The sequence below is a fragment of the Panthera leo genome, chromosome A2 (genome assembly GCF_018350215.1).
Source record: "Panthera leo isolate Ple1 chromosome A2, P.leo_Ple1_pat1.1, whole genome shotgun sequence".
Classification (NCBI taxonomy): Eukaryota; Metazoa; Chordata; class Mammalia; order Carnivora; family Felidae; genus Panthera; species Panthera leo.
In genome coordinates, this window is record NC_056680.1 from 11,241,505 (window position 1) to 11,262,395 (window position 20,891).

General features: G+C 59.0%; 2 protein-coding genes, 1 long non-coding RNA gene and 1 other non-coding gene across 7 annotated transcripts; 2 read left to right on the top strand and 2 right to left on the bottom strand.

The window, feature by feature from the left end:
• Positions 1-812: 812 nt before the first annotated feature.
• LOC122214091 lies at positions 813-6,938 on the bottom strand. The gene is made up of 3 exons (XR_006199734.1): positions 6,852-6,938; positions 1,014-1,179; positions 813-921 (listed from the first exon to the last, which is right to left on the bottom strand). It is a non-coding gene; the product is annotated as an uncharacterized LOC122214091 (long non-coding RNA).
• On the top strand, positions 1,951-8,896 carry SYDE1 (synapse defective Rho GTPase homolog 1). 2 transcript variants are annotated; one of them, XM_042928733.1, is made up of 9 exons: positions 1,951-2,084; positions 3,722-4,063; positions 4,164-4,808; positions 4,964-5,178; positions 5,777-5,903; positions 6,115-6,275; positions 6,865-7,090; positions 7,473-7,864; positions 8,480-8,896. In XM_042928733.1, the coding sequence occupies exons 1-9, from the start codon at positions 1,997-1,999 to the stop codon at positions 8,564-8,566; spliced, it is 2,283 nt and encodes a 760-aa protein (XP_042784667.1). In that variant the 5' UTR covers positions 1,951-1,996; the 3' UTR covers positions 8,567-8,896. The 2 variants fall into 2 exon arrangements, with proteins under 2 accessions (XP_042784667.1, XP_042784668.1); XM_042928734.1 differs by lacking the exon at positions 8,480-8,896 and having other exon boundaries at positions 7,473-7,876.
• Positions 8,897-8,909: 13 nt separating this feature from the next.
• On the bottom strand, positions 8,910-18,936 carry ILVBL (ilvB acetolactate synthase like). 3 transcript variants are annotated; one of them, XM_042928735.1, is made up of 16 exons: positions 18,811-18,936; positions 18,131-18,275; positions 16,790-16,991; positions 16,540-16,667; positions 16,313-16,451; positions 16,108-16,219; positions 13,354-13,453; positions 13,115-13,212; positions 12,861-12,997; positions 11,477-11,611; positions 10,332-10,446; positions 10,069-10,238; positions 9,922-9,992; positions 9,771-9,842; positions 9,502-9,607; positions 8,910-9,371 (listed from the first exon to the last, which is right to left on the bottom strand). In XM_042928735.1, the coding sequence occupies exons 1-16, from the start codon at positions 18,849-18,851 to the stop codon at positions 9,196-9,198; spliced, it is 1,947 nt and encodes a 648-aa protein (XP_042784669.1). In that variant the 5' UTR covers positions 18,852-18,936; the 3' UTR covers positions 8,910-9,195. The 3 variants fall into 3 exon arrangements, with proteins under 3 accessions (XP_042784669.1, XP_042784671.1, XP_042784670.1); XM_042928737.1 differs by having other exon boundaries at positions 18,807-18,908; XM_042928736.1 differs by having other exon boundaries at positions 18,544-18,897.
• Positions 18,937-19,605: 669 nt separating this feature from the next.
• Positions 19,606-19,793, top strand: LOC122214714. The gene has a single exon (XR_006200089.1). It is a non-coding gene; the product is annotated as a U2 spliceosomal RNA (small nuclear RNA).
• The last annotated feature ends 1,098 nt before the right edge of the window (positions 19,794-20,891 follow it).

Here is a 20,891-nt window from a genome sequence, read left to right on the forward strand (position 1 = left end):
GTTGTTTTGACCCTGACCTCTCTCCCCACTGTCTGCAGCTACCTCAAACACATCTGGGGTGAATCCTACTGCTCTTCAGCCTGATTCCTCCCAAACACACACATCCAAGACAAATGAACATAACCTGAGAGACGTGTAGGACACTAACAAGCATACTAACATACGCATAATGGGAGTCCCAGAAGGAGAGAAAAGGATAGAAAAAAAAAAAAATAGTTGAAGAAATAATTGCACCAAAAAAAAAAAAACCAAAAAACAACAACCTCCCAGAGTTGATGAAAGATATGAATCTACACATCCAAGAAGCTCAACAAACTCCAAGTAGGACAAACACAGACATCCACTCTGAGGCACACGATAAGCAAACACTCACGACCTCCTCTTGTGCAAACCTCTTGGCCACCACCCCCTCATATCCAGGCCTCTGGTACCTGGCACCTGATCTCCCACCTGGACATTCAGCAGTGAACAAAACAGACAAGCCTCTGGTGGAGTCCCAGGTTAGACAATTAAGCAGATGAACTAGAACAAAGCATTGGAGCTATTAAGCTCAGGCTGTGACAGCGTTCAGAGAAATGAAATACAATGAGGTAATAGTGAGTGGACAGTGGTGGGTGTTGAAGGAGGGCCTCCCAAGGAGGTGCTTTTAGAACTGAAGAAGAGAAAGCAGCAAATTCGGAGGAACCAAGTCTTCCCACACAGAGGGGACTACTTGTGCAAAGGGATTGGGACAGTTTGATGTAAAGGAGGACCAGAGAGAAGGTCATGGTGAGCAATGGAGACAACAAAGGAAATGAGGCTAGAACTCTTACTGGGAATCTGGGTTTTATTCTAGGCAGGATGAGCAGTCATGGGAAGACTGTACAGCAGGGGTGGGGCGTGCTGGAATCTGACTTCAGCGTTTTAAGTCCACCCTGGGCACTGCACAGAGAATGAAATGTAGGTGTGAGGCAGGTTACATTTTCCAAGGTGGCCACAGCATCTCCCAGCCCACATCCTGTTCACAAGGTCACCTTGACACATCGCCCACTGAGAGGAGTGGGGTCTATGAATCTGGCTCCAGAAGTGACACAACACGACACCCAAGGCTGGGTCAGGAAAGGTAATGCAGCATCTGTCCTGTTCACCTTCGGAGTCCTGGATGGCCATGCGTGAAGTCTGGTCATCCTGACTACTGACCTGCTGGGAAGAAGGCCGGACCGTAGGGAGAGGCCCACGTAGCAGCCCTAGTCCACAGCCTGTGAAGAGGTCCCAGCCCTCAGCTGTGATGAGCTTCAGGACCTGTGAGTGGCCTTGCCTCCAGATGATTCCAGCCGCGTGTGTTGAGTTCCCCCTGAACCACTGATTGAGTGGAAACAATCAAGGTCAGCTCTGGCCTGCCAAAACCCCTTACCCACGGCACCTGTGACATAAAATGGCTTTCACACCACTAGTTTGGGGGGTGGCTTGTTAAACATCAGTAGTAACCGGAATGGGGGGTGGGAAAGTTAGGTGGAGGAGGGAGGCGCCCCGAGGGGCATCCAGGATATCAAAAAAGAGGAGCTGTCATGGAAAGGAGAGAGGCCAGGGCTTGCACCAGGCTGGGGCAGTAGATGGGGGGGTGGGGGGGGTGGATAGGAGAGGAAATACGGGCAAGATGCGTTTTGAAGGTAAACCCAGCATGACGCGCGGTGTTCCATCACCAAAGGAGGGTGGGTAAGAGGGAAGACGAGGGCTGTGCCATGATAGTCCCAGGGGGAGCGAGGAAGGCAGCCTAGAGCCCCCATTCCCTCCCCACCCGGCCCGGGCGACTACATCTCCCAGCATCGCTCGCTCAGGCCGCGGGAAGGGGAAAAAAAAAAAAAAAAAAAAAAAAAAAAAAAAGTTTGGGCCAAGCATTCCCGGAATGCGCTTCCTGCTGGCGCGGAGCGGGGGGCGGGCGGGGCGGGGAGGGGAGGGCAGGGGGGCGGCGCGGCCGGAGCCCGGGGCGCGCACTCGGCCCGGCCCGGGCCCCAGCATGGCCGAGCCGCTCCTCAGGAAAACCTTCTCCCGCCTGCGGGGCCGGGAGAAACTTCCCCGGAAAAAGTCGGACGCGAAGGAGCGCGGTGAGCGCGGCGGGGGGGGAGGGGGACGGCGGAGGAGGGGGCGCCGAACCCCGCCCGGCCCGGGAGGCTGGGGGGGGTCCTGGAGCCCCGAGGAGGGCCGGCTGCGGCGGCTAGGGGAGCCCCGCGGAGTCCCCTGCGGCCCGGGGTGGGGGACCAAGAGCGGGCAGGGGTCCTGGAAGGAAGGGGCTGGGCAGGGGGAGAGGGGGCGCGGACCGTTATGTGCGCCCGGGCCGGGGATGCCAGCGCTGCGGGCTCCTTAGGAGGCCCGGGAGGGGGGCCTCGCCCCTGACAGGAAATGGGGCCGAGACCGAGCGCCTGGAGGGCGGAGGGGAGGAGGAGTTGGGAAGCTGGCAAACGGGCCCCAGTCAGGCCGGGCCGGGGACACTCTGCGCCCCTCCAGGATGGGAGGTGGGTAGCGAAGTCCTGCAGAGGAGGGAGAGGGGCGGTGCATCAACCCCAGTAGCCACCCGCCGGCCCCCTCCTATTAACCAGTGACTGCAGCTGTACCCACCTTACGCAGCCCCAGGAAACTGTCCCCTTTATGCAGGAGGGGAAACTGAGGCACGGAGCTGTTGGGTAATTTGTCCAGAGCCAATGAAGTGAGTTAAACAGCTCTTTGGACTATGCTGCTAATAGAGACCCCCGAGGCAGAGTCCGGGGTGCTGGAAATCAGAGTTGACCAGAGGAGGGAGTCTACCAGCCAGAAGACAGGACCTTGAGGAATTGGGAGCTGCGTGGGACAGAAAGTCCCGGGAAGGAAGGTGTTAAAGGAGGGAGGCCTGAGGACTCCACATCTGAGCTCCCCCCCCCCCCCCCCGCCAGCCCTTCCCAAAGATTCCCAAGGCTCCTAGAGCAGAGAGAAGGGACCGGGGTGCCCACGCACAAACACAGACAGGAAACAGCCCAGGATGTCAGAGAGGGGAGGACGGTAGAACAGAGGAGAGGCCCCAAGACATTGACCATGGGGATCTGGACTGCGCTGAGAGACAGGGCCCACTCCAGGATAGGGAAAGAGTTTGGAAGACAAGCTCTTAAGAGGTGGGGGGTTGGGGGGGGGGGATGTTGCAGGAATGGGAGGACAGAGCACTAGCCGACGTGCCTGCTCCTGTCTTCCTAAGGAAGCAAGCCAGCGTTCACTGTGGGCTGTGTGCTTGACCGTAACCTGGATGCCTAGGAAGCATTCCCCACACCGAGCTCTCTGATGCCTCCCTGGAGGGGGGCATTGACTACCCCCCCCCCCCATTTCACAGAAGGCCACTGAGGCTCAGAGATGGAAAGCAATTTGCCCAAAGCCACCCAGTAAGAAGGGACAGGAGCAGGGCTCCATGCCAGGGGGTGGGAGGTAGAGCTGAGAATGCAGGGCCCAGGTCTGGAGAAACCCCACTGGACCCCTGAGGCTGAAGGGCAGAGGGACAGAATCCCGTCTGGGACCCCAGGAACTAAGAGGGGGTGGGCTGTAAGCTGGCAACCAGTGAGACTGCTGGCCTGTGCCCGCCCATTCCAAACAAACAAGTGGAGTGAATACCAGAGCCGCGTGCACCCCAGCCCTGGCCCCTGCTGGGGAAAGAGCTCTTCGCTGGGGCTGCACTGGGGGCAGCAGGCGGTAGCTGGGTGTCACTCCCCTTGCTCTCTGCCAGGCCGGCCAGCCCAGCGCCCGGAGCCCAGTCCTCCAGAGCCAGAGCCCCACGCCCCCGAAAAGTCCCAGGCTGGGGCAGAGGGCCCCCCTAGCCCCGAGGCATCCTGGAGCCCAGCTCGGGGGGCCTACCTGCAGAGCCTGGAGCCTAGCAGCCGCCGATGGGTGCTGGGTGGGGCCAAGCCACCAGAAGAGGCTGCTTTGGGGCCCAGGGCGCCCGGCAGCGGGGAGCCCGCGGGTGAGATCTGGTACAACCCTATCCCTGAGGAAGACTCCAGACCCCTGGCACCTGAGCCCCCGGGGCCACAGCCAGGCTCAGCGGAGCCAGAGGGCCCAGCCTCGCAAGGTGAGCACGAGCCTCAGACCTCCGGCCCCCCAAGATGACCACAAGCCTCACCCCGGTCCCAAGCCCAGCCTTCTGACCCCTGAGGTATGCTGTTCCCCAGGCGCGGCCCCTGCCAGCCCCCCAGCCAAAGCCTCCCGCACGAAGTCCCCCGGCCCAGCCAGGCGCCTCTCCATGAAGATGAAGAAGCTGCCTGACCTTCGGCGCCGCCTGAGCCTGCGGGGCACCCGGGCGGGCCGCGAGCGTGAGAGGGCCGCCCCCGAGGGCTCCGTCATCAGCCGCTACCACCTGGACAGCAGTGTGGGGGCCCCTGGACGGGCGGCAGGGGCTGGGGCCACACGGGGCCCTCGGGCCGGTTACCTCAGTGACGGGGACTCTCCGGAGCGCCCAGCGGGGCCCCCATCGCCCACTGCCTTCCGGCCCTACGAGGCGGGCCCCCCAGCCCGAGCGCCGCCCGCCGCACTCTGGGGCCGCCTCAGCCTACACTTGTACGGGCTGGGGGGGCTGCGGCCGGCACCTGGGGCCACCCCCAGAGACCTGTGCTGCCTACTGCAGGTGGATGGGGTGGCCCGGGCCCGAACGGGGCCGCTGAGGGGGGGGCCCGACTTCCTGCGGCTGGACCACACCTTCCACCTGGAGCTCGAGGCTGCCCGGCTGCTGCGGGCCCTGGTGCTGGCATGGGACCCCGGTGTTCGGCGACACCGGCCCTGTGCCCAGGGCACTGTGCTGCTACCCACGGTCTTCCGAGGTAGGATACGTGGCCGCAAGGGAAGAGCGGTTGGCACAGGACTCGGCTCCCCTTTTCCCCCAGAGTGTCCGGGGCCTGGGGGGGTGGCTTGGAGTAGGGGGCCAGGGCACAGGAGCCTGTGGGGGCAGACCCCACAGGCCTCCTTGTGTCTTCAGGGTGCCAGGCCCAGCAACTGGCCGTGCGCCTGGAGCCCCAGGGGCTGCTGTACGCCAAGCTGACCCTGTCAGAGCAGCAGGAAGCACCAGGCACAGCTGAGCCCCGCGTCTTTGGGCTGCCCCTGCCGCTGCTGGTGGAGCGGGAACAGCCCCCCGGCCAGGTGCCCCTCATCATCCAGAAGTGCGTTGGGCAGATCGAGCGCCGAGGGCTGCGGGTGAGCCCCTTGCCCCATCCCAGCTGGCCCCCAGACCTCAGACCTACACCCCCAGGACACCCCGCGTACAGAGGCCAGGCCTTCCCCACACGTGCACCCTGCCTGGGACACTCCTAGCTCCAATCCCAGCTTAGACAAGGGCAGAAGGCTCCCCTAGACCATAGCACCCAACCCAGAACCCAGGGTCCCAGACCTTCTGGAGCTCAGAGCCTGATGGGAGAAAAGACACGATCCCCGAAACTCACAAGTGTAAAACTGTGGCTGGGACAAGAGGGGAGAAGCAGGGAGAGAGCAGGTCCTTAAAGCAGGACCTGACCTCTGGTTGGGGTAGTCAGGAAAGACTTCCCAGAGGAGGTGACAAGTGACCTGAGGACAAGTGAGCCAAGCAGAGGGCTTACGCGGCCAGGTTGTTCAGGGAGCCATGGTGGGGACACCACGACAGGTGTCAGAGGGGCAGGAAGGCAGCTGGTAAAGCTGCAGCCAGCCCCCAAGCCCTCAGCCCACTGCCACCCTGACCCGGGCCTCCAGCTCTCAGCCCACCCGGCCCTCATCAGTTTGTAGCACTGGCCAGAAGACATCTCTCTGCGCCCACCCCCAGGTGGTGGGGCTCTACCGTCTGTGTGGCTCGGCAGCTGTCAAGAAAGAACTTCGGGATGCCTTTGAGCGGGACAGTGCAGCCGTCTGCCTCTCCGAGGACCTGTATCCCGATATCAATGTCATCACTGGTCAGCATGCCCCTGCCTACCCCCGCCTGCTCCCCATTCAACCTTCACCTCAAGGGAGTCCCTGTGGTTCCTCTGGGACCTCACCCTTTTCTCTCTGGCTTTGTTTTCATCTTCCTGTGCCTGCCCTCCTCTTCCCCCTCCCAGCCCCAGCTGACCCCTCCAGCCTCAGAAGCCAGGGGTGCCCTGACCAGAGTGGGCCCTGTGTCCACAGGCATCCTCAAGGATTATCTTCGGGAGTTGCCCACCCCGCTCATCACCCAGCCCCTCTATCAGGTGGTGCTGGAAGCCATGGCCCGAGGACCCCCAAGCAGGGCGCCCTCCAGCACTGAGGGCACCCGTGGGCTCCTCAACTGCCTGCCGGATGTGGAGAGGGTGAGTTGGGCCTGGTGGGAGTGGGCAGGATTCAGAGTGGGCTGACACCAGTAGAGTGTTTCATCCGCACCTGAGCCCATGATGTGCACGAGCATGTGGCTATTAGGTGCTATCAGAATCCCCACTTCATAGCTATGGAAACCTAGGCCCAGAGCAGTTGAGTGAGTTGCCCAAGGTTGCACAGCCAGGACATCACAAAAATGGAGGCTCTGAATACAGGTCTGTCAACCTACCACAAGGGAGGTTCCTGGCTATGGAATCCTAGAGAAGTCCCGACCCTCTGTGCCTCAATACCCTCATCTGTAAAATGGGATTAATGCTAGCCCTGACTAACACACAGAGGAGTGGGTTCAAATCCAAGCTCTGCCATTCCAAAACTAAGTTACCTTTGTCCTCAGTCTCCCTTCCAGCAAAATGGGATCATAATAGTAGTATCGAAGCCTTAGCTCGGCCATCAACCAGCTATGAGATCTTGAGTTTCCCCACTCCGGGCCGCGTTCGTCTACCCGCCCCCCCCCCCCCCCCCCCCCCGCCACCAGGTGTGACAGGGGATCAGTCAGCCTCACGATTCCCAACCTTCTTCTCTCAGGCCACGCTGACGCTTCTCCTGGACCACCTGCGCCTCGTCTCCTCCTTCCACGCCCACAATCGCATGACCCCGCAGAACCTGGCCGTGTGCTTCGGTCCCGTGCTGCTGCCGGCGCGCCAGTCACCCGCCAGGCCCCGCATCCGCAGCTCTGGCCCGGGCCCCACCAACGCTGTGGACTTCAAGCGCCACATCGAGGTGCTGCACTACCTGCTGCAGGCCTGGCCAGGTGAGCCCGCCTCCGGCCCTCACCACCAATCAAGGCCAGGCCTCCGCAGCGGCCCTTTCTCGGGCGACGAATCAGAGTCTCGAGCTTCAGGCATGCCACGCCCCCTCACCAGGGTAAACCGGTACCTGGTAGCCCCGGCAACCCGTCCAGCTAGAGCCAATCCCAGCTTGACGCGGTCAGAGGCCCTGTCTCTTGACACGCCCTTCAGAGGGCCGGTTGCCTAAGCAACCAGTTCTAGCTCCGCCAGTGAACTAACGATGCGGTTGCAGGGCTTTTCTTTCGTCAGGGCCAATCAGGGGCCTGGTTACCTGGGCAGCCAATCAGAGGTCTGGCTTCCCGCGTGGTGCGTGACGCCGTCACGAGCCCCGCTCTCCCTCCGCAGATCCCCGCAGGCCCCCGGAGCCTCCGGACGTCGCCCCGTACGTGCGGCCCAAACGGCAGCCGTCGCTGCACTTGCCACTCGCCAGCCCCGAGGTGGTGACTCGGCCCCGCGGCCGGGGCGGCCCCGAAAGCCCCCCGAGTAACCGCTACGCGGGTGACTGGAGCGTTTGCGGGCGGGACTTCCTGCCATGTGGGCGGGACTTTTTGTCCGGGCCGGACTACGAGCACGTGACGGGCAGCTGCAGCGAGGACGAGGACGAGGACGCGGGCGAGCCGGCGGGCGCCGCTGACTTCGACGATGACTTCGAGGCGCCCTTCAACCCGCACCTGAACCTCAAAGACTTCGACGCCCTCATCCTGGACCTGGAGAGAGAGCTCTCCAAGCAGATAAACGTGTGCCTCTGAGCCGGGCGGGGCGGGACCCCGGTCACTGGGGCCCCGGGCTACTGGCTGCTGAGGCCGTGCTCCATCCAGCCCCTGGACCAGGCCGGTCACTCAGGCCCTGGTCCCGGCTGCTGGGGCGTTGCCTAGTGACCAGCCAGCCCGTTGCTGAGAATCATTCCTCGTTTCCAGTGCTCGCTATTGGGGCATTGGTTGCACAGGCTGGGACTGGGGATTTTCGGGACCAGCCGTCGTGGCCATCTTTTTTGAGTACCAAGGGCTTTTCCCCTTGCTGCCAAAGGCACTTCTCCCGCTTGCTGGGCTGGCCTCTCTTGCCTCCCCTTAGCCAGGGAAACACCAGTTACTGTGAGCATCACCCCAGGGTAGTGAGACACTCCCCGCCCCCACCCCCCCCCATGCCCCGCGCCAATCCTCTTGCTGCTGCCAACCAATTCAGTATTAGCTTTAAGCACTGCACTCTGCTTCTCCCCTCCGTGGAGGGCCCAAGGACTATGGTGAGGTGCTGTTTGGGGCAGGGTGGGGGGAAGCCCCTATCTGGGCTCTGGCTGGATAGGGGCAGCTGGGGGCTTTTAGAAAAATAGCTGGTTTCCCCACCCTCTCTTCCAGGGAAAGCCCCGTGATTGCCTCAAACCAGGAAACGGAGATAGCAGAGCCTGGCCCTTCCCCTCCCCCATTCTTCCTCCACATCCCTGAAGAAACTGAGCACTTACAAGACCTCCCTGTGGAGGGGCCCCACCTGAAATGTCAGGCTGGGGGCACTTTGGTACGGAACATATTTATTGCCTCCGTGCGTGTGTGTCTGTGTGTGAGGACTAGTGTGCATGGGTGGACACGTCTGGAGCAGGCGTATGGGGCTCTTTCAGGGACCTCTGAGAGGGAAAGAGTTCGCAGTGGCCAGACACCCTAAAATCCCCAGTAATGGAGCCACAGTGGGCCCCAGAGCTCCAATGGGAGAGTAGGGTCCCCTCCTGTCTCCCCCACCTTCCCTCACTCCCATCTTTGTGGACAAATAAATCAATATGCACACGTTCTGGGATGAGTACTTGGGCCCACACGGACCAGAGGTGGTTTATTAAGCGTGGAAGAGAGGAAGGGAGAAAAGGGCAGTTGTTCCCCGCACAGAAAAAAAGCCCAGGAGCTCCCAGGTGCTGCCACGGAGCTTCTCTGAGCTCTGACCCCTGCAGCCCCACCCTGTCTTCTTGGAGGGTTGTGGAGTCAGTGGACCTGATGGGCCAGGTCCAGGTAGGCAAGGATGAGGCTCTCAACCAGCTAGGTACAGTCCAGGGGTGGGAAGGGAGCCAAGGGTACTGACCCATAAGGCCCTACACAGCAATGGAGCCATCTCGGAAGTCTGTCCTCCCAATGAGGATGTTGACCACAACCGGGTGTCCGTCTCGGCACTGCTGTTGAGCGTCACGAAGCACCTCGACCACCTGATCTTTCTCCCGCGAGAGCAGCAAGCCCTGGGCCCCAAGTCCCATGGCTGCCTTGTGATAATCTGAAAGGAGAAGTCCAGTCAGATGGTGGCAGGGACCCAGCTCGCCATGCAGTCAGCCCAGGAGAGGAACGCATGCCCATCCGGGCCTGAAACAGCCTCCCCCCGTCTCCAGCCTGCCCAGGCCCCTCACCGGTGTAAGCCAGGCCACAGGCCACATTGCTGCCCAGACAGGGCACCTGCTCCCGAGAGATCTGGGTCCAGCCAGCATCATTCCCCACCAAGGCAATCACTGGGATCTGCAGGGAGAGGGCGAGGCCAGCCCACAGCCTTCAGTTTCAAGGCTTGGCCAACCAGAGGGCAAAGACAGGGACAGGCAGAAGCAGCTCCCTCCCTATCGCGGCCCATCCTGACAGCTCCCACGACTCCAAGCCCTCAGCGTCCCTCGGGCAGCCCAGTCACCTTGTGTCTCACAAAGGTGTCAAATTCAATGAGGCTATAGCCAAAGGCTCCATCTCCAAACAGGCACCACACCTGAGCAGGGAACAAGGCTGCTTGAGTACCTCACTACCCAGGACACGGCAAGCCTCCTGCCTCCAGCGCCCTGACTCACCTCGGCATCTGGCCGGCACAGTTTGGCCCCGAGTGCAAATCCTGCACCAACCCCCAGAGTCCCAAAGGCCCCTAGGGAAACCAAGAGCACGTGGGTAGAAAGGGGCCTGGACCGTACAAGCCGTCCCAGGCAGAGGCCCTTCCTTACCAGGATCGAGCCAGCGCAGGGGGCCGCGGGGTTGCACCAGGTGGGCGGCAGTGCCCACAAAGTCTCCACCGTCAACCACCAGAATCGTGTTGTCAGGCAGAATCTCCTCCACAAGCTGCAATACCCGCACCGGGTTCAGGTGCTGGCCTACAGGCGTCAATGCCTTCTCCCTGCCAGACAGAGGTGCACATCAGCAGGGCCAGCAGGAGAGCCTGCCAGGAACCTCCCCCCCCCCCAACGTGTCCACCGCACCCGGCCCCCACCGGAAGGTCTGCTCTTTCTGCCGGTCAGCTTGCCGAAGCTCCTCTGCCCAGTCTGAGGCCCACGTCTGGCCCTTCAGGCCCTCCGCCACTGTCACCACAAAGGAGCCCACGTCTCCTAGGGAAGGAAGAGAAAACAGCTGCAGGGAAGTGGCCTCCTGCCCTCCCAGCACCAAAGGCCCGAGGACAGCAGGAATCCAATAGCAACAGGAGGCAATAGCAGGAGGCAAGGTGCCAGGCCAGGGATGCTCCTAGAGCAGAAAATGCAAAACACCCCCCACAGTCTGCCAGAAGCAGGTCGGGGCAGCCAAGGCCAGAGAAATGAAGCTTTAGGAAGCACTGAGTGGGTTAGAAACCCAGGCAGCCTCGTCGCCTGCCTCCTCCTCACACCCTAGATCAGGCAGTGCTGTGAATTCTGCCTCTAAAACACATCACGAAAAGCACCTCCATCAGCCAAGCACGCTGCTTTTGAAGTGACCGATAAACAGGCCGGTGATATATACACTTTCCATCATCTCCGTCTTCGAAGTGATCCCACAGAGGCTCAGAGAAGCCGAGTCTCTCATCCCGGTCCATCCCTGCTCCAGGCCTCGTCCTTTCTGCCCTGGCCTGGTTTAACGGGCCCCTGGCCTCCACCTCGCTGGCCCCCTCCAACTCGCTGCCCACCAGCTGCTACAGTAGTCCTTCCCGAGCTTGAATGCAACAGTGCCACTCCTCTGCTTGACAGAAGAGCTCCATGTAGCCTATGCTGCAGCACAATGTCCTTGGGACGATGGGCAGAAGCAGAGCACAAAAAGGCTGTGGGAGCGGACTGAACAGGGAAGGCAGGACAGGACAACAGAAGCCTCGGAGGCCAAGGAGGTAGGTCTCTGTCCTCCGGGCAGCAGGCAGCATGGGAGGATTTGCAGCCAGAGGCATGATTACATGCATGTTATTCCCAGGCCTCCCCTCGTACGCACACCCCACTATCTGTTCATCCAGAAGCACCCATCAGTCTGAGAGCCACAGGTATGTCTCCAGCTGACCGGATGCCCGCCAGGGCAGGGTTCAGGCCTTGCTCACAAGCACCCAGCTCAAGCCAGCTGCAGCAGAGGCCAAGAGAAGGACCAGGAAGAGCATGTGTGTGTGAGGGGGTACAGGGCGCTCACCCTGCACGGCTTCCTGGGGCTTCCAGAACATGTCTGAGTTCATCAACATCTCTTTCCGGTTACGGTTGACGATGATGATCTTGCTGCTGCGGCTGAGGACACGGCCATAAGACAGGCGGAAGTCGCACACGATTCCTGGCGTGGGAAGCGGGGTCTCAGCGGCTGGAGGGCCAGTGTTCCCACTACCTTCCTTCACCCACCATGGCAGAGTAGATGCAAAAGTGACCCCCATTCTTCCTTTCTCCCTGTACCAGTGCCGGCCGCAATGACTTCACATCTCCCCACCCCTTGAATCTGGGCTGGCCTCGGCACATGCTTCGGTCAACAGGCTGTGGCAGAATGACGGCAGGCACTCCTGAGACCAGGCTTCAAGAAGCCTTGTGGCTGCCACTGTCTCTCTTTCTCTCTTAAAACACCTTGCTCTAACCCTCCTGCCTGTTCTCATCCTCCACCAAGTGAACAAGCCCAGGCTGGCCTGCTGGATGATGAGAAACCTGGAGGAAGATGTAAGGAGGAGTCAGAGAAGTCAATTAGCCCAGCGGAGGCCATGTGAGCCCAGCCTAAAGTCAGCCAAGCCCAAGGATATGCGCCTGCCCGCCCCGGATCAGCCCAGATGCCTTCTTGCCTCGCCAACTACAGACTCATAAAGGAGTCCCACCAACAGCAGAAAAACTACCGCCTAACCTATAGGTGGAGCTTGAGAAATAAGTGCCTTTTTTCAATGTTTGTTTATTTTTGAAAGAGAGAGAGTGCGGGGGAGGGGCAGAGAGAGACAGGGTGACAGAGGATCCAAAGCGCGTGCTCCAGGCTCTGAGAGCAGAAAACCCGCCGCGGGGTTCAACCTCACAAATGGTGAGATCACGACCTGAGCCGAAGTCCTACACTTAAACCCACTGAGCCACCCCGTCGCCCCCATAATAAGCGCGTTTTAAGTCACTGAGTTTGGGGATGGTCATCACACAACAGCGAACCGATACAACTATGACGCGGTGGCCAGGACTCCCCTTTACACGAAAATGCGCACGCCGCACGCACACATGCTGTGTCCATCCTGCACAGAGCACACACGTGCCAACGCTGAATGTGAACACTACAGGTGCCCACTGTCTGTGCCTCTTCCTCCGTGCAGGGCTGAGCCACGCGGGCTGACTGCGAGCTTGCCAGAACTTCCCTGGCTGGATTTCAAGTACACAGCTGTCCAAACCCGGGCAAGGGGCAAGGGGCAAGGGGCGGGCCCAAGGTAAGAGGGTGAGTGCTTACGAGGGTAGGGTGCCAGTTAAGTACCTGACTACGAGGGGCAGGGCCACAGGGGGAGCGGGGAGAGGAGCAGGGGCGGGGCCTGCAGGGAGGGAAAGGGGAGAGGGCAGAGGAGGCCGAGGCCCACCTGCCAGGAGGACCACGTCTGCTTTCTTCAGAGCAGCGCTGCGGTTCTGCCGGATGTGGAGGGGGTGGTTGCGGCCCAGCAGTCCTCGTGCCATCCCTCCCAGGAAGCAGGGGATGCCAAGGGTCTCCACGGCAGTCCTGGGGGTCCAGGCAGAGCAGAGGGGAGTGTAGCCAAGGGCATGTCCCCACCCCACAAGGCATCCGGAGACCGGGGACCAGGGATATGACAGCAAGGGCAGGGCTGAGGGTTCTCACCGAAGTCTGTCAGCAGGTGTCGGGGGCAGCAGAGCCTGGCTCCCCAGCACAACAAGGGGCCTTTTGGCTCGGCTCAAGATTTCCACACAGCGCTGAACCTGGGATTAGAGACGGGGCTCAAAGAGCCAACCGTGTGAGTCACCATCAGCCCCCAAGATCCAGGCCCCACTACTGACTCAGAGAGAGGCCATCCTGCCAGGTGGGGTTCCTCAGGGAACCAGGGAAGAGAGGTGATTCACCTGCTGGGGGGATGCCTGCGGAATGTCCAGAGGCAGAGGCCCCTCAGGCCGAGGCTCCCAGGCTCCTGCAAAGAGGTTGGCCAGGTGATTCTCTAAGTACCTGCAAAGATGAGAGGAAGAGGCAGTTACCAGGATTAATGACTGGGGTTCTGGGAGTTGAAGGAGGCCAGGGTCGAGCCAGGAAGTGAGACAGGCACAGAAGTGGGTGAGCCACACCCCAGACAGACAAACCCCAGTGGCCGAGTCTCCAGCCACCTGTTGCCCCTCAGAAGCTTCTGGCGACCACCCAACCTGACACAGACCCTCAGAACCAAGTGACACAGGTGTGGAGTGCCAGGATCAGGCCCACAGCTGCAGAGTGAGACACACAAGGCTCCACGCTTCCTAGCTGTGCGACTGGGCAAGTGACTTAACTTTTCTGAGCTTCCTCCTCTGTAAAATGGAAAAGGGAATCTCTCTCCCAAGGTTCACTATCTATCCATTCAGGATATAAAGCACTTTGCAAAACACTCAATCAGGGAAGGCACTCAAGCCTCTTTCTCCGGCTTCCGACACCTCCTTCTGTCTCCTTACTCATTGGGTCATAGGGCCCTGACTTCCCATGTGGGCCTCCAGGGCCCTGGAGACACAGAGATAAATCTTGCCCAGCTCTGCATTCAAGGAACATCCAATCCAGCCATGAACAAGACATGTGGGTGTCGGCAAAAAGGAGTCGGAACCAGAAGCTTCTGTTTCTCTTTTGAGGAGGAACCAAGAATACAGAGAATGAGAAGAGGCCAAGGAAGAAACCATGGTAAACCCCAACATAGAAAGAAAGGCAAAGGAAGAGCCAGCCCAAAGGGCTGAGTAGGGGCAGCCCAAGAGAGGAGAGGAGAATGGAAGGCGGGGAGGGGGGAGTCAGAACCAGGGAACAAACAGGCTGCTGTCACCGCCACAGAACAAAATTGCTTAAAAGTTCAGCCTACCTCGGGTGCCTGGGTGGCTTAGTCAGTTAAGTGTCCGACTCTTGATTTCGGCTCAGGTCATGATCTCACGGTTGATGAGATCAATCCCTGCATCAGGCTCTGTGCCGACACTGCGGAGCCTGCTTGGGATTCTCTGTCTCCCTCCCTCTCTGCCTCAACCCTGCATGCATGTGCTTCCTTGCTCTCTCACTCTCTCTCAAAATAAATAAATAAACTTTAACAAACAAATAAACAAACCAAATTCAGCCTACCTGGCATGGTCACCAGCCCCTTCCTATCTGTTCAGGACCTCTGAATCCCCCTCTGTATTTGTGGTTCCCTAGCCAGGTTGGAGAAAGGATGGGAGACAGCTTGCCTTACACCTGAAAGGACACTGGACTCAACCCTATTCTTATCTAAGACAATGGCTAATTAGTCACTTCAGCATTTTACACTGTCGAAGCTATCTTGTTTTCTTCTTCACAGAATCTTGGTCTAGAGAGAAAACCACGCTACACTTCATTTTACAGATAGGCAAGCTGCAGTCAAGAAAGGTTTAATCACAACAGGATCAAATTATGACGCTGTCCACCTTAAGCCTGCACAGTCCCCTATGTCAACTGTATTTCCATTAAACTGGCGGGGGGTGGGTGGGGAAGGCTTAATCACTTGCTCAAGGTGAACACAGCTAGTTACTGGCTCGGGATTCAGACCCATCTCTCTGAACTTTCATTTCATTCCCTGTAGATGGCACATAGCTCTGTGGATAAAGCATGGGAGGCTCCTCCAGGCTGAATCCTCGTGTGCCATTAACAAGCTGGATGACTTCCTGCCAGTCATTTACCCCCTTTGGGTCCCAGTTACCCACTCTATGAAATGGGTGTAGTAACACCTTACCCTCTTCACTCAGTGTTGTCATAAAAGATATGTGAATAAAGTTCTACCCCCCGAACTGGTCTTCAAGGGACTTCTCGAGTGCCCAGGGCACAGGGGCCTGTCTTGTTCGTGGCGGTCCTGGTACCTGGCACACTGTGGCACTCGCTAAATACATGGAAGGGGCATGGCAGGTAGAAGAGCAAGGACAGGCAAAGGGAAGGGACAGAGGGGAAGGAAGAGGAGAATCGACTCTCCTTCCTGTGCCGCTCCGGCCAGGCCCATCCCAGGGGTGGCCAAAACCAGATACCTCTGCTGGGGATGTGGCCCCACATGGAACCCCTTCCTATCCTCTCCACTGAAAGAAGTCCCCCCTCAACCTTGTAGCTCTTCCAGGAAAACCTTTAAGCTTATTCCTTATTCTGCATCCCATAGGTACCACTCAAAGCCAGGCCACCACTGCCTCTCATCCCAGGGCCGACAACCCCTCCTCCCTGCCTTCCCAGCTTCCACCCAAGCCCACAGTCCATTCCCCAGCAGCAGCCAGAGGGAACGTGATAAAAACCTGAATCGGGGTGTGCCACACCTCTGCTTTGGACCATATAATGCTTCTCGACGGATCTCAAAGTAAAAACAAAACCCCAGGTCCTCCCAACGGCCCCTGCTGGCCGCTCTGAGCTCAACCTCTGCCCCTCTCCCCTTTGCTCACCTGCTGCTGCCACAGAGGCTACTTTGCTTTCCCAACCCACCAAGTTCGCTCCTGCCTCAGAACCTCTGCATATGCTAGTCCCTCTACCTCCAATGCTCTTCCTATGGCTGGTTCGCCTCAGCTGGTATGCAAACCAATGAATGAGTCAAAGGAGAGACAGAGGCTGGCAGGAAGTTACAAAAGAGGGCAGGGGGCTGGAGAGGGCACGGTGGGGGTGAGGCAACTCACCAGGTGACCATTCGAGCCACGAGGCCCTTGGGCGGCTTGGCTGGCACCATCTCCTTCTGGACAATGAAGTAGGGGTACAGCACATCAACGGGAAGCTCCACAAACACTGGGCCTGTGGAGGGGCAGGGAGGATACTGAGCCTGCCATGCCTCCCTGGACCCAGACCTTAGGGCCTGACCACCGCCCAGCCCCACCCCCAACCTACCTGGGGTCCCCGACTGGGCAGCCACCATCGCAGCCCTCAGGGTGGGCACGATGTCCCGCACTCTCCGCACAGAAGCACAAAACTTGCACAGTGGCCTAAACAGGGCCATCTGATCAATGGCCTGGAGCGCACCCCGGTTCTGGTGGAAACAGAGGAGGCCAGAGAGTCAATACATGAGCCCTTTGAGGCTCCCCGGGACCCCCGCCATCCACCCAAGGGCAGGGCACCTGCAGCAGAGTGCTGGCGGCCCCACCCAGAAGCAGGACTGGAGACTGAGCTATCTGGGCGTTCTTCACTGCAGTCACCGTGTTGGTGAGGCCAGGGCCCGCTGTCACTGCTGCTACGCCCACGGTCCCTGAAATACAGAATCCATCACGGCCCTGCCCTCCCTCCCGGCCACCTCTGAAAAAACTCTGCCCTGCAAAGACTTCCCATCCCACTCTCACCAGCCCTCCACCCTCTCTGCTCTGCCCTCACCGGTCAGGCGGGCCACAGCATCGGCGGCAAAGACAGCTGTGACTTCGTGGCGTGTGTCCACCACGCGGATGCCCAACTTCTCACAAGCCACCAGTATGGGGGAAATGTGCCCGCCGACCAGGGTGAAGAGGAACCGCACGCCGTGGGCCCTCAGCACAGCTGCCACATTCTCCCCGCCATGCTGGATGCTCGCCTTGTCCACCTGGGCCCACGGAGGGAGAGAAGCACAATTACCAAGGACCAGGGCAAGAGCGCCAAGGCAGACAGGGAGAGGGCACTCTCACTCCCCCAGGAAGGAGGGCAGGACAGAGTCCGGGGTCAGAGGAACTTTGATATTGGTGAGGCACATATCATACTATACACAAGGCCCAGAGTAGGGCAGGCCGTCCTTTTACAGCTAAGGGAACCAAGACTTGCCCTGGCAAGATTCAAAGTCCCATAGAGCCAAGGCTCTTGAGCGCCCCCTTCTGTTACACTTCCTGTCTCCGGGGACAGTAGGCCAATGAGTGAGAGGAGAGGGAAAGTGGATCCCCAGAACCCAAAGTAGTTTGGCCAGGGGCCATCTGCTGGGACTCCAGAACTGCCTGCCCTCCAGGACCTAGTGGCAACTGTTGATCCCAGCCTGCTAGGCTTCCTCCCACTCACTGGGCAGGCCCCGCTGACAGGCTGCCAGCCACTAAGCACCTGGCAAGGGAGCGGCCTGCTGGCACAGAATATGCTGAGGCTTCTGAGCCTCGGCTTGTTCCCAGCCCCGCACACCAGAGGCCTTTGCCTTAAGTCTCCAGAAATCCTCAAGGCCAGTGACCTTGGGAGGGGAAGGGGTGGACTCCTGAGGGAGGAGCCAAGCAGCTCAGGGTGAGATCCGTGGGGTCAACTGTTCCCCAAAAGGCCACCTATGACAAGTTACCACACAAACTCTCTGAGCCTCAGTTTTCTCTTGTGGAAAATGAGTACAGAAACAAAAGCACCTCTAGGGGACGCGTTGAGAAGTACATGACATCTCTCACAGCTACCCCTTCTGGTGCTACCTTTGGCCCACTCTGATCACGTCGGGTTTAGGGAGCTGCGCTCAGTGAAAAGGGCTCTTGGCCTCTGGGGAAGGAGTAGGCGGGGCGCTGAGTACCCGGCAGCTACCGCCCGATTTATCTCTGCCTAGAGGCAAAGTCCAGGGACCTGTCTGCAGACTGCCGAACCGTTAAGGGCCGTAGACAGAATTTCCCAACCGAGCCCCCTAGATTAGTCGGGCCTCACTTTCTCCTGTAAAATAAGTGAGCTGGGAGTGCCAGGAGCTCCTTCCTTCTTTGGCTGCCCCCAGCCCGCCGCTGACCTATGCCCCCGCACCTTGTGCATCAACTGATAGAAGAGCCCCAGGCGGTGCGCGCAGCCCAGCAATGCGGCCACTAGCGTCCCGCAGGCCAAGAGCAGGAAAGAGGGGAAGAAGCTCCCAGCAGGGGCGGCGGCCGTGAGGGTCTCCATGACTCGCCACCTGAAAGAGAAAGGACAGTGCCAGCAGCTAGGCGCAGCGATCTTTTCCGGAAGAAGATTCCCCGGACACAAGGCTCCCGGGCCACGCCTCTTCTCGCCAGTTTCGGCGCCGCCACGCCACCTACGCGGTTAGGCTCTGGGCGAGGCCACGCCTCTTGGGGGCCAGGCCACGCCTCCCGCGGCGCCAGCCCCCTTCCTTACGTCACCACCAGCACCAAAAATAGACCACCACAGGCAGTTTTGGCTTCAAAATAGTGCTTCACACTTACCTGTTTCTCAAAGAATAGATGGGAAGCCCCGCCTCTTTTACACCTGGGTCCAAATCTCAGTCCCAATGGTGAGCCCGCCCACCCCAAGTCTACGCCACCTAGAAGGACGAGGCCACGCCCCCAAGCTAGCGGGCGCGCCCATCCCTTAAAGCTAGACCTCTGCCCTCTGCGAGCGCCCGAGCCTGACAGCCGCCCCAGGCCGTGGGTCAAGGTCACATCGCAACAGGAGGCTTCTCTGACCCCCAGGATACTTCGGCCTTCACCTACGGGAAATGGCGCTGACTCCAGAGGAATTCGGTGCCCTTCATGTCACGTGACCCAAACGCGCAGCTTGAGGGGGCCGGGCTCCGAGCCTGCAGCCTTGTCCCTTTCTGTCACTTGGGTCTGCGGCGCCCCGTAGTCCGGCCTGAGACGCACGCGCAAAGCTGTAACCATGTTCTGGGTTACAAGCACCTCCTATAAAAGCCCCGTCCCTACAGGCCGCCTCAGCACAAGTCCTGCCCTCCCCCGCCTCTCATTGGCTCGCACTGCGGGCCTAACCCCCCTTTCTTTACATGAGACCACGCCCCTTGGCATTTTGTATAAGCCGCGACCGTGGGGAGCCGGCTTTCCACGGCCTTCCGTTGGCCCCCCACGTTTCTGTCCGTAGTGTTCGGGCCTTCCAGCCAGCCAGCTTTCACACCAGCCGTGCCGAATGCCCCTCAGGTCGGCCAGACCGGGACGTCACACGTCGCTCCCCAGATCCACCGTCTGCAACCACATCCCAAACAAGCCCGCCCCTCGCCCTTGCACAGGCCCCGCCTCCCATCCCAACAGAACCCTGCAAGGACAGAGCTTCGCCCCCTAGCTCGTAGGCTCGCCTCTGCGGTTGGCCCCACCCCCGCAGGCCCCGCCTTCTTTCCCAGACCTTGAGGAGTTTCTGCCCCCAGTGCAGGGGAGGAGAAGCTTCGACGCCGGTGGTCCTTGGCTCCAGCCATCTGGCCTCTAGAGAATGATCTCTCCACCAGCGAGGGGGAAGTAATTCTGGTACTGAGCACCCTGCTTCCTTCCAAAACAAATCTAGTTGTTTCTCGGCCTTTTAGCTAAGATCAACTGTAGTAACTGTTGCCAGATTAATATCAGATACGTCCCCTATCCGAGGGTAATATATTAAATGGATTTTTGGAGCAGGGAGTTGGAATAGGAGCTTACTCCGCCCACTTCACCCATCCACGTGGTACTGCAGTACTTCCAGGAACACTGCACCCGCCTGTGGGGGGAGAAGATAAAGATTGTACCATTTTAACATTGGCCCTCATCCCTTGCCAACTTCAGGGATTTCCCTCTGAGGATTACACCCTGTTGTTAATTATGTCTTATGTTGAAATCATTCCTACTTTTCATTTCACCCATTAAAAGAAAGAAAAGGAAACCCCTTTGCCCCACATTTTCCACTTACTACTGTCCCTTTGCACTTTAAAAAAAAATTTTTTTAATGTTTATTTATTTTTGAGACAGAGAGAGACAGAGTGTGAGTGGGAAAGGAGCAGAGAGAGAGAGGGAGACACAGAATCTGAAGCAGGCTCCAGGCTCTGAGCTGTCAGCACAGAGCCCAACACGGGGCTTGAACTCACAAACTGTGAGATCATGACCTGAGCTGAAATCGGACGCTTAACCCACTGAGCCACCAGGCGCCCCCCCCCCCCTTTGCATTTCTTTTTAGCAAAATTCCTCCAGTGAGTTATCTACATCTGCTGTCTCCATAAGCCCTCCATCTATTCCCTCTTCAACCCACTCCAACCAGACTCCTCCCCACCACCCCACGAAAGCTATTCAGGAGTATTCCAAGAGTCTCCAAACCCCTCCCTCTCCCTCCTGTCTCTCATCTACCAGCTCAACCCCACTCTCCCTGCATACAATTAACAGGATAAAATACAAACTTCCTAGACAGGCCTTCCAGTGCAATTAAATTCCGAAAGCCAATAATGAAACAGTGATCATTTTTGTTAAGCACTTATTACATGTAAGGGCTTGTTCCATACTCTTCGCACTAACTCATTTAATCCTCACAACAGCCCTGTAACGTAGTTTATGTTATTAATCTCTCCATTTACAGGTGAGGAAACTGAAACGCAGAGAGGTTAAGGAACTTGCTCAAGGTCACACAGCTTGTAAGTGATAGAGGCACAATGTGAACTCCAGCCGTGCTGCCCCCAGACTGGGAGGACCTCAAGAACAGGTACTGTGCTTCAACCACATGGCTTCCCCATGCTTGTCACAGGGTATAGCATTTGGGGACCACCCAGACACCCTTGCACTTAACATTGGATTTAATTCTAAGTGAACTGGAAGGCCAGAGAGGATTTTGA

Bases quoted from the DNA above. Each gene is read 5' to 3' on its own strand.
- ILVBL (XM_042928735.1), bottom strand. From the start codon at position 18,851: ATGAAGGGCACCGAATTCCTCTGGAGTCAGCGCCATTTCCC. The intron at 10,447-11,476 runs GTGAGCGCCCTG...TTCCTTCCCTAG, and splicing joins GCCCCAGGAAGCCGTGCAGG to GAGACGTGGGCTCCTTTGTG. The intron at 9,372-9,501 runs GTGAGGGGCCTG...TTCTCCTTTCAG, and splicing joins CTGTGGCCTGGCTTACACCG to ATTATCACAAGGCAGCCATG.
- SYDE1 (XM_042928733.1), top strand. From the start codon at position 1,997: ATGGCCGAGCCGCTCCTCAGGAAAACCTTCTCCCGCCTGCGGGGCCGG. The intron at 5,904-6,114 runs GTCAGCATGCCC...CTGTGTCCACAG, and splicing joins CGATATCAATGTCATCACTG to GCATCCTCAAGGATTATCTT. The intron at 6,276-6,864 runs GTGAGTTGGGCC...TTCTTCTCTCAG, and splicing joins GCCTGCCGGATGTGGAGAGG to GCCACGCTGACGCTTCTCCT.